At 43.9% G+C, this 11946-nt stretch overlaps 1 protein-coding gene across 2 annotated transcripts; it reads left to right on the forward strand.

The window, feature by feature from the left end:
* Positions 1–650: 650 nt before the first annotated feature.
* On the forward strand, positions 651–2983 carry LOC100117130 (tubulin glycylase 3A-like). Of its 2 annotated transcripts, none has more exons than XM_001601408.4 (6): positions 651–1003; positions 1062–1286; positions 1351–1927; positions 1990–2080; positions 2145–2554; positions 2676–2983. In XM_001601408.4, the coding sequence occupies exons 1-6, from the start codon at positions 743–745 to the stop codon at positions 2813–2815; spliced, it is 1704 nt and encodes a 567-aa protein (XP_001601458.2). In that variant the 5' UTR covers positions 651–742; the 3' UTR covers positions 2816–2983. The 2 variants fall into 2 exon arrangements, with proteins under 2 accessions (XP_001601458.2, XP_008209301.1); XM_008211079.2 differs by having other exon boundaries at positions 675–903.
* The last annotated feature ends 8963 nt before the right edge of the window (positions 2984–11946 follow it).

The following is an 11946-nucleotide window of genomic DNA, read 5'->3' on the forward strand; positions in this document are numbered from 1 at the left end:
ACCAATTTTTCGATTTTTTACGAAAATTAGCGTGTTTTGCTATTTTTTAAATCCTTATAACTTTTGATCCGATCGGTCAATTTTAATCACCAGGGGCTCAAATTGAAGCTCTTTTCTTCTACTTTCGTATTAAAACCTTAGATTAAATATTTAATTTTTTTATCAGCTATATATATGCCTATTAATTATGACTGTTTTTTACTTTTTTAATGTTAATCTACATTTTCAAAACGAGAGCGGAAAAAAAGAGCTTTAATTTGAGCTCCAGATGGTTGATATTGACCGCTGGAATCAAAAGTTAGCATTTTAAAAATAGAAAACTCGCTGAAAAAATGCGATAAACGGAAAATGACGTGTGAGATCATGCAGGGCGACGGAAAATACGTGGACATCGCCAGTTTTTGGATTTTTCTGAAGGTGAGCAACCGATTTTGGGGAGGAAGCGAAGAATAAAAATAGACTTTGAATAAATAAATAACCTAATTATTAATTATTTTTCTGTATTTTTTTCTATTTATCTACAAAATTTTACGTAAAACTTTGAAATTCCCTTCATTCTTCAGTAAAAACCTACCCGACAACTAAGTAAGCAAAGTCCGGCTTATTCGGTCAGTCAGAGTACTCGAACCTACAGCTATCAACTTGAATCATCCCATCTGAAGTTGGGCTCGTGTAGTGAATAAACGTGCGCGCCCCGAAACGCGCATTTGATCCATTTTCATTCGTTGATAATCACGGGGCGATGGAAAATTCCAGTAAGCGCGAGGACACTGGTAGACGAGTTGAGGAACCAGTCAAATTTTACAGTAACAGCTACTTGAAAAGGCACAATGTCAATGAGCTGCCGAAAGCTCAACAAATCGCTACGAGAAGTCAAGCTAAAGCTCCCGACACCGACGATCGGCAAGTAAATTCTACCTTTCGTTACGGTCTTCTGCATGCGATATCTGCAGTCGAAACGTACGATCGATTACGCGACGACGAAAATAATGCCAACAACCAGGTTTGAGCACGTGTACGCAAGTCGTTTCTGAAAATTAACCTGCATTATTTTCCTACAGCCGCCCAAAGTTTTTCTGATAAGAGGGCATCTTCCTCAGCTGGCGCGTATCCTGCAAGATCGCGGCTGGCTCCAAATGTTTGAAGAAGCAGAAACCTGCAACACCGCTGCTCAGCCAAATCTCATCTGGGATTGCCACAACGACTTCGTCGAGTGGGATCTGCACAACATAGACGACAAAGTTTTGTTGAATAAATTTCAGAACCCTGCAGTCTATACTTCCAAGGTATGATCCATCGAGGTGTGTATATCGCCACGCGTAATTTACGTATCCATTGCACCGCGCGCAGCTAGGAATGGCACACATTCTACAGCAGGAGGCACATTGGCTCTTCGAAGAAAACGTTGCCGATATCATGTTTCCACGGAGTTATAACCCTAGTTGCGAGCTCGCATACTTCGTACGTGATTTTAAACGGTGCGCTGCCCTCGCGCTGCTCAGGCGAATTGTAAACAGCGCACAACGACAAGTTGATGCGGCACCTTTGATCGCGAGCATGGACGAGGTTTTGTTCGCCCTAGGGCATTGCGAAAAGTTCATCGAGGAAATCGAGCACAAAGACATCGATGATGATGCTAACCTAGAAGAAGACTGCACTTTCGACCAAGAGTGGCTCTCTATCTCACAGAAACTGACGCGCGAGATTAAAGTTCCGGCTGACGATCTCGAAAAGTTACAGTTGGCGATTGAAAAGCTGAAAGAGCGCGATCCTCAATTCGAGCTGAACGGTGAGCAAAATTTGTGGATCGTTAAACCAAGCGATTTGTGCTGCGGCTCCGGAATCTTCATAACACACGAACTGCACGTCATATTGAATCGAGTCAGAAGTAAACCAAAAGATTACTACGTGATTCAAAAGTACATTGGTAAGTTACACACATCAATTGCATCAACCGCCTGTGTAACGTCGACTGGTGCGCACTTGCAGAGCGTCCCCTCCTGATAAACGGAACCAAGTTCGACATTCGCCAGTGGTTTCTCGTCACCTCGACGTTCCCATTAACGATATGGTCTTTCAGGTAAGAGCAATTCCAATCGGAAAAGCAATTCAAAGCAATTTAACGCACATTTCTCTCCATGTAGAGAGGCACTCTTACGATTCAGCTCCAGGCCGTACACGACAACCACTTATCACGAGGCGATTCACCTCTGCAATACAGCTGTCCAGGAGAAATATCACAATTTAGCTAAAGCTTCAGAGGAATGGGATTGCGAGCGACTTAATGAATATCTCAAGTACAATAACGATGATGAACCCTACTGGGACAAGATATATCCAAAGATGTCGCAAGCTATCGTGCTGACGATGCTTGCAGCCCAAGATTACATGGATCGTCGGCCTTGCAGCTTCGAACTGTACGGGGCGGACTTTATGGTAATGGAGGATCTATCGGTTTGGTTAATCGAAATAAATACCAATCCGAGGATGCACCCACCCAGTTCGAAGATTACCCAGCGTTTGTATCGCTCCGTAATGGAGGACCTGATCAAAAGTTAATCGCGTACCATCTCTCTCTCTCTCTCTCTCTCTCTCTCTCTCTCTCTCTCTCTCTCTCTCTCACTCTCACTCTCTCGAATTCTATGGAGTCGATAATTTTTATACACAATCCGCAGTTGTCGTGGATCAGCCACCGCCGACGCAGTTGAGGGTTGGAAACTTTGAGCTCATTTATAAGCAGAAAATACCGGAATCCCCTTCTCACTCGCTGCAGCAACGTTTCTTCGCGTATGGCAAGTCTCTATGCAGAACATGAAATGAATACGATGTGATTCAAAGACAATAATATTTTTATTGATATGTACATACAGCAAATTTATTTACAAAATTGTTCAATTCTGAAAACCTCCTTATGCACAGCTCGTGCATATAGCTTTATGTTATTTTAATTATTAGCAAAATACTACGTTACTTTTATTACCAACGATTAGTACTGACGTTGACGATTATTATTAAGGCGCTTCTTCATTTTCTTTTATACCCTGCTCTAATGAACTCATTCCACGGACGTGAAATCGAGCATGTCGGACTCATTCAATGATATGAAACATGACTTTGGCTATTATTGATACTAGCAACGACAAATATAACCGTAGAGTTTGCGTGGTGCCCGTGGATGTACTGCTACCGGATGCTCTTCTGCGCAAAAATGAAATTTCGTGAGCATTCGAAAATCTCCACAACAAACAACAACAAATCTGCTTACCCTTGATGACCTGTACTTTAATGTTGTTTGGATTAGCATTACTCGGCTGGCAGGTATAAACGCCAGAATCGCTGGGCACCGCGCGCTGAATCATGAAAATTGGTGATTTTTTGCCATTTACAAGCCTAGACAACTTCTGACCTAGGTAACCATTTTTAACCCGCCATCCCTCAAATTAAAGCTCTCTTCTAATACTTCGATTCCAGCGATACATATTTTTTGATTGCGCCTTCATACACTGTGTGGCTAAAGTTGAATCGTGGCTATTTTTCTTCCCATAAGAGAATTTAAACTGCCCCGCAAAAAAGTTTGACAAGCCATCACGTGGACATTTTCTCCCGTCGAAAGATTTAAATAACCGAAAAAAATTGATCTGTTAGGAGTTATTTCCACTCGCTTCCACGGATTTGCTCACGTATGAAGACGATTAGGATACTTCGCTCTCTTTCAATTTTCCTCCGCCAACAATAAACTCAGCGAACTGCGCGCATGAATGAAAATTTTCGTTGATGATCTTATATAACACGCTCGAGACTCGCCATTGCGTCAGTCTTTATAATGGCTCACGCGTACGTCTCGAGGCATTAACTGACTGGACGCCGATGATTAGTTTGTCCCGCAAATATTTTAAGTACCGCCTATATGCACCGCTGCAGAGGAGACGAGAAGAAGGCAATGCTGGAAAACAAGCAATCTCCTGCGTGCGCGACATCTTTTGAAACACCTCCTTGAGCGAAAGTGCGAGATCAATCAGCGAGATAGCGCGCTTTTTTCGTCGGAAAAACGCATCGGGGAAAATTTATTTATTCATCGATTTACAATTTACAATCGCGTCCCCGCGGAGTCATCGCCTATACGCGTGCATGTAAGCTCGTTTGCGATGAAAGACTTATAAATAGATGATATTCCTTATATTGATTTTATCCTGTTTCTCGCGTTGCGATTAACATTTACACGGCAATCATGTAAGTGATAAATATTCATAATGATTTCTGTAATACAACGGCGTTACAAGTCGAGGCAAGAGATCAAAGCATTTTTCACCTCGAAATGAAAACGTTGAAAAATCAAAGGTCTTATAAAAAACTATATTACGATCTTTCGCCCCAGAGCCAATAATCTTGCGGCTGCCACGGCGAGAAAACGAGAGGGATCACGCACAAGTTTCACGGGTATTTTGCTCTCGGTGTTCCACTAGCTGAGGTCAGGCCTTGGCATCAGCAGCATTAACCTCCCCCGGGAACGGAGGGGAAAACGAGAACTAAACACAGCCTTCCGGCAGCGCAGGCGTATAGCTCTCGCAACGATATGATGCAACGGCCGCATCCGCGCGTATACACACATAGACGCATAACGTACGACGTAGTCGATGGAGCCCGTAGCGCTTGGCCGCATGATCGAGTGGGCAATTCAATTTCACAAATGGCCGATTGAATTAGCCCGAGCACACCGGCCGCTGCGCGAGAAGAACTTCGCTTGTGCGCGCGTCTATAGCGCCGGGAACTTTGAAATTAATGGGCCAGTTCGCGGACGGGCCCTCGAGTGGTAGGTTAGTCATGCGAGCTACACTGTGATTTTCCGGGCTCTCGATCGTATATATATAGCGGTTGCGATGGTGTATATTATGCTCGATGAGGCTTGGCTGGAACCAGTGAAATTTATACAGGATTAGACGATTGGTTTTACGACCGAATGTACGAGATAGGTGTGATTATATAAAACATTGAGTGAGTGCGGTGTTTTGACACTTGTCGCCTTTTGAGAAATTTATCATCCAAAATAGCGCTGAACTGCGCACCTTCATTGCTTATGCATATTTATAGATGTGGTCACTTACATGATGTCATATTCTGTAATCTGTATAATGTACGAATTTTATTGATAACCCAGTGCGAGCGAGTTCGATGAGTCGCATTTTTCAAATGAAAATAGAGGCGGAAAAATATCTTATACAGGACTTTTGTAAACATTCGCTCAATTTAGAAGCTGTAGGATTATTACTTGATTCAGCTTCACTTGCTATAATAATGAAAATTAAAATGTATGAAAAATACGTGCAACAGAATACGTAAAAATGTAATCAGCCGTAGCAGCAGCCGCATAAGTATATAAGCTGTACAGAAAAACTGTTAACTGATCGTCTCTCCCCTCCCCCCTCTACCGCCACTTGAAAATACCGGCTCTCTAATCCTCGACTATAGCGACGATAGGTGGCACATATATATTTTTTTATTTTCCTCATGACAATCTGCGCGCCCAGTCTAGATATAGCAATGTGCCACCTGTGTCAAAACTGACTTGAATTGTTTGTTGGGTCTGGTTGGGCCGCTCATGCTACAACTTATGCTAGTTTAATCCTCAAGATCTTGTTTTTATTTCTATTTTGGCAATATTTTATTTGTCCATCAATAGATATACTAACCGTGTTGAATTGACGCGCTCCTTTGCTCCCAACTTTTAGAAAAACGGCTTTACATAGAAGTCTAAAAAAATTACCAGTTATAGTTTTTGATACCGTCTTTGCGCGGAAGCGAGCTGGATAAAAGATACTTTAAAGTACGCGTGTATATACAATAAACAATAAACGATCGATCTGATCTAACCCAAAATATTTGACATATCTGGAAAGTATATCTTAAGTATCCTTTTCCCTTGGGACTCTATTAGATAAATGTCGTCCAGCTCACTTCCGCGCAAAGATTGTACCGACAACTAGGTCCTGTAATTTCTTGAGAGTTATAAAAGCCCTCGTTTTTTCAGAAGTTGGGAGCAAGTGATCGCGTAAATTAGCATTGGTAGTATATCTATATAGCTGGTATGTGGTGGCCCCATAACCGCACGGCGTGTATAACGCCTCGCTATGAAGAACTATATACATGCTTATGATACAGAAGCATCGTATACAATATTTTATAGCACGGCCTAGCATAAATCCGGGGTCCCGCCTATTCGTGTCATAAGTTGTCCATTCTTACACCATACGGTTAAGAACTACTTATGCTACGGATAGGCAGGACGGCGAATTTTGCTATAAAATCGCCTTTTTAAAGTTACGTTTTTGCTTTTTGGCATTAATAATACTTCAGATCAAAAAAAAAAAAAAAAAAAAAATTAAAGTGATTTGATATTGTTGCTTCTCTCATTTACTGTCTCATCTTGATAAGTAAATTTCTCTCTTTTTTTCTCTGATAATAAATATATGTAGTGATTAAAAAATAAAATCTCGCAAGATTAATAATCAATGAAAATTAGTACCAGAATATGTTGGCTTATCCATCATTACGCATAGAACATGCCAAAAGCTTTTCACATGAATTCCAAAAATATTGAGAGGCATCGTAGCCAAGGAGCGAGCACAAAAGGCACAAATTCTAAAAATAGCAACGAAAAACCTGTCCGCGATAGGCCAACAGCAGAAATCGTAAAAAAGGGCCGTAACAAAGCAGCTGCGCGTATTCTGCTAAAACGAGATGAGCGACCTTGACTTCTCACAGGATGGATCCCACGAAGAGCTCGAATTAATGGGAGGAGCTCACCGAATCCTTTGCTTTCTTCTATTTTCCCTCCGAGGATTTTTGAAACTTGTGATGTTTCCGACTCCTCTTGGCATTTAATATGCGAAATATCTCGAAATGCGAACTTTGGTTTTTGTAAACCGTATTGCGGTGTCAATGACTCGTGATCTTTTTCTCCCGGTATCTATAGGGTCTCTCGAATCGGTTATTCGCTAAAAATTCGAAATTCAAAGGAAGCACGATTTTCAACACGTCGAGGTGTGACAAATGCCCAGGATCTTCAGCTCAGCCTTACAGTACGACGCGCCGCATGCACTGTCGTAATAACATATCAGCGGATGTCGCAATCGCGTCTTTGCGCTCGCGCTCGATTAGTAATGATTATGCGCGATTAAATGAGACGCAATCAGGGACGCTACAAGCCGCGCGCGCGAGAGTCTTTCTCGCCGCGTCCTTGCAAGGCTGCGCGCGCTTATAAAGAAGAAAAGTCGCTTTTACGACTCGCCGCTCTGATGCGTACGTACACTTTCTACGTCTCTCTCGCTCTCGAGGCGCGTTGCAATGATGATGCATCCGAGAGCGAGAGCGCAATCGTTTATTACCGGCAAATCAAGCCGGGGATTCAGTTTTTGGATTCATTTCCGCTCGTCGTATGTGGTTTTCCCTTTGGATTTGCAGCTTTTATTGCGCGGCTCGAGCGCGCATTCGTAGGGCGATTTTATCGATAATTGAAGCGAATTAATGCCGCGCACAGAATTACCGTGCGGGCTATCAACGTTTCGCTTAATGTGCACATTCGCGTTCGCTGCGATTTTTTAAATAAATTTTTCTTCTCTTTGCTGTAGTGGGAACGCGCTGCTGATGTTCCCTTGATCCTGTTGCATTGTAAAACCAGCAGGTTCTAAACTCGTCCAGTTTTGATTTTTCTCTCTTTTTCGATCCGATCGCTGTAAAAAGGATGTTTATAAAATCTCTTTATATGAAGCACGACTGCAGCATCGACGTACACGTACGCCTCCAAGCTTCACGGAAATACCGCCTTTGTCGAACCAGCGTTCGAGGAAAAAGCACTTATGCATCGATTTATTATACTGGGGATACTCTGTTCGATAATGGTGGATTTTAAAACCGACCTCGCCGGCATTAGGGGAGACAGTTTCTCGAACTCGAAGAGATGAGCCTTTTTTACGATGGTCTATACGGAAGCGCGCTTCGAATCGCGGACTTCCCCGAGCCGGTTGCTTACTCACGGTCAACCAATGCGTACCGCTGCGGCTCGATAATTGTTTCGTTATACGCGGCTACGTGATCTGCGCACCTTTGTAGCTGCACTTAGTCTATCCTGCAGTTTTGCGATACGCGAAACCGCGGAAAAATCGAATTTTATCCATTATATCCAACATATGCGTTACAGCGCGCGATGTTGCACGAAAGCGATTTATCAAAAACCCGCGTGTAATTGCGTTATAATTACACAGGCATTAGATTATACGCTTTTCCCGATATAACTATGAACCTGCAGAATAAATATCAAAGGCAGCGCAATGAAGCACGAGAATCAACAATCTCGACGACGATTAATTCCCGCATCGGAGCCGCGTGTACATAGATAAATCATCATTTGCGTCAAACTTTACAATAATCTATTTATTCGCGAGGCGCGAAAAATACCTTGCGACAACGTTACAAGGCGACACCGAACAAGCGCGATAAACTATATCACCGCGCCTTGCGCCATTCAACAAACGCATAAACGTTGTAGGCGCATCTCGTCGCGGTACATCCTCCATTACTCGAAGCAGCGTCAGAACGTAAAGCCGATTACGTTAAACCTCGTGTAATTATCAACGTTTATCATCGTCTACATCCTCGAAAAATCGATACGCGCGGCCGAGAGAAACGATTTGCTCGAGGCTACCCAAATCTCGCGCGTAAGTAACGATCGCGGAGCACGAAAAGTGCCATTGCACGCGGTGTACATTTCGGTGAGGAACTCGTTTTCATCGAGTGTCCCTATTTCTCTCTCTCCTCTCCAAAACAAGTGACTCAGTCGCGCGGCGGCGACGATCGTTTTATTGTACCCGATGAGATCTTTCCTGCGCGCGAGATTCGCTTCGAGCGATGACGTCAGGCTCTTCTCCGCTGAGCGATGCAGGTATAGCCGTCTCATCCGCGAGGCTGAGAAAGAAGCTGGAAGGACGTGGAACTTTGAGGACGAGAGCGAGATCAGAGCTAGACGCCGGCGGTTTTACCCCGAAGGAGCGTGGGTGGAGGGTCAAGAGGTGCGACGCTCGAACACGAGACTTTAGCCGCGGGGAATGCAAGTGCGTTGTTTTTATTCTATGGCTGAGACTGATCAAGGGATTCAGATTTTCACGGGTTTCGATTAATTACACGCAGTGCGATGAAGCCATTTTGCCGATTCGAACATTTGGTTAATACGTCCCGAGCGCTGTGCCATTGATATTTTGGAATTCTGTTTTTAACAACAAATCGGATGGCGATTGTTTCCTTGTCTGGCGTTACAACAACAGATTTTATTATTGCGAGCCTCTCGGAATATTTTTAAACTCTCCAAGTTTAGGATACAACGTCGTCGATAACAAACAATCAACAAATACTTTTGTTTAAAAAAGAAGCCAACTCGATTATGTAAATTGGATCCGGCTCTTTTTTTTTCTAAAGCGGAACATTCTTTCGGTATTGTGAGGCAACATCGTCGTATCGCGAGTCCTGCTCTAAAAAAGACATAACAATATCAATTATCAAAACGTAACAGCTTTGGACTGGCTCTATGGCGAACCCTTTCGTCGCCGCTTAAACTCTCCGCGTTTTCTTTCCGTGGCAAGTGAAAATAGATGGCGCATAGGCCTTTTTCTATCTCCTCATAACAGTATGTTCCCCCCGCACAAATGCTAAAACTGCCTTGTTTGGCCTACTGCTTAGGCCGCTCATGCTATAACTACGCGCGAAATTTCTAAATAAAATAATGTAAAATAATAATTGATATTGCAGAGCTATAAACTCGGCGCGACTGATTTATATTATACCTAAGACGCTCGTCGCTTTCTCGCACTGTAGGCTTATACCTGTTCAGAAGACAGCAGAGAAACTGACACGCTCGCGCGGCGCCTTCAACAATGCATGCACGTACAGACGTACATATCCCAGATAAGAACTGCCTTCGTCGCGACTGAGAACCGTTTAAGGGAATCACTCGCTAGTTTAATTTGTATTTTCACGTATAGGATCCCGCGCTGACGGGACACCTGTCGCGCGTGACGACTGCTAGCTGTACTTTTTATCGCGCGCCTTTTTTGCAGCACAGCCGACCGACCGACGCTGGCAGCTCTAATCAAACGATGCTGCACTCGCGGTGAACAGCAAGGGACGAGTAGGATAGCGCATCGGCCACTGTGTAGCAGGCTATCAATTGTCGGAGACGTAAGAAGTCGGGTAAAAAAGAGCGAATCAGTGTTGCAGTATTATAACAGCAGGTTGCAATTAGCTCGCTTTAATTATCGCTCAACGCTAATTGACTCATTAAACGAAAGTGTAGCGATTTGAGAAAGGGGCGCGATTATTCTTCAGCTCTCTGTCCAATTATCGAAGATTCGGTGCGATGCCTGAGATTTCAGCGACACAGGAGAGAGACAACTTTTTTCAAGCGTCGTCTCGTCTATTTAATGTATCGAAAGTGCAGCTGCGAAAGAAAAAAGCGACATTGATGAATGCGTATATTGTTCGTTGCGCAAAAATATCCGTGTAATGCGTTTCTGCTGGCACCGCGCGCGACATCAGTAACTCGTCGTCTTAATGAACCGAGCAAAAAGATTTATTGTGCCAAGTAAACGTCTAATTTCGCACTTGATGATACTTCGAGCAATCACCTTACTCCACTTACCTTTTACTTTTTCTGCGGACCGTGTCCACCCAATTTTTTTCGCAAAGCTTCGAAATAGAAAGCTCGACGGAATCAAAAATAACTAAAATCAAATATCCTGTCCGAGGAAGTAACAAAGCGATGAGAATTTAATTTCCGTTATAAATCCTGCTTATTAAGCGCTGCGTCCCCAGAGCTGCAGTTCCTAAGTCACTCAGAGGACCGCAACGTCCGACTTTACGACCCTCGTGTGCAATAAAAGCCTCCTCTGCGCGTAAACAAAAACGACGAACAATCAAAACACAATGAAACGAGCATAAATTAATTAAATTCGCTTCAAGGAGTGTAATGACCCAGGGCCATTAGCGCAGGTTCCTCCGAAAAATGTGCTCATCGTCCAAGACAAGGCCGAACATACATCAGCCAGACGCGCATGTGAGGTCACCTCGCGGGGTTAGACTGTAGTGTATTAGCTCGTGGATCGAAGGTTACGGGCAAATAAAAAAAAAGAAGAAGCGTCGAGAGAGATTCGACAGGTGAATAAAGTCGAAAAAAACGCGCGAGAAACAAACAACACGCCGGCAGAGCCCATACTCGCGCGCGCGTATAATTTGGCTGACGAGATAAGGAGAGTGATGATGAGGCGTCTCGTTTTCCTGTGTACAACGCGCTGGCGAGTCTCGAGTCCGCGGATAATACGACGCGAGTCGCGACTGATGCGAGAAAATGACTAATAGCGCTTGAGAGCCGCAGTGAAGAAACGCGCTCTTCTTCTCTTGCGCAACGCGACGCATCGGCGTTATTTAAGACCCTTTATTATCGAGTAGGCGCTTTTTATCTCGTTAGTCGCGTTTATCGCACGCGTGCACCTGTAAGCAGTACTGCGCGCGCACACGGGCATAAATAATGCGAGAAAGAAGTTAATATCTGCGAGTTTTTCATTGGAAAAGTGGAATTACGGCCAGCACACACGAGCGGGTCACGGCGAGTCTATGCACACACGTGAATATGATGGACACCGGTAGCTCTTTCGCGAGTCACCGCCGCCGCTGAAATATAACGCAGCGAGGTGACTAATAGAGTGGCGCGGATGCGGCCGAGCTATTTGAATGGTGTTTTGAAACGTCAGCGGCGGCGGCGGCGTCTTGGGCAATTGCACTGCAATTTACAATAATCGTCAAATTTAATTTGAATTATATTTCTTTTCTGGCGACTTGTTCCCTAGCTCCTTTGCATACTGCATATAAATCACCCGCTTGGTCGAGATTATACAATGCGCGCGT

The sequence above is a fragment of the Nasonia vitripennis genome, chromosome 2 (genome assembly GCF_009193385.2).
Source record: "Nasonia vitripennis strain AsymCx chromosome 2, Nvit_psr_1.1, whole genome shotgun sequence".
NCBI classification, from domain to species: Eukaryota; Metazoa; Arthropoda; class Insecta; order Hymenoptera; family Pteromalidae; genus Nasonia; species Nasonia vitripennis.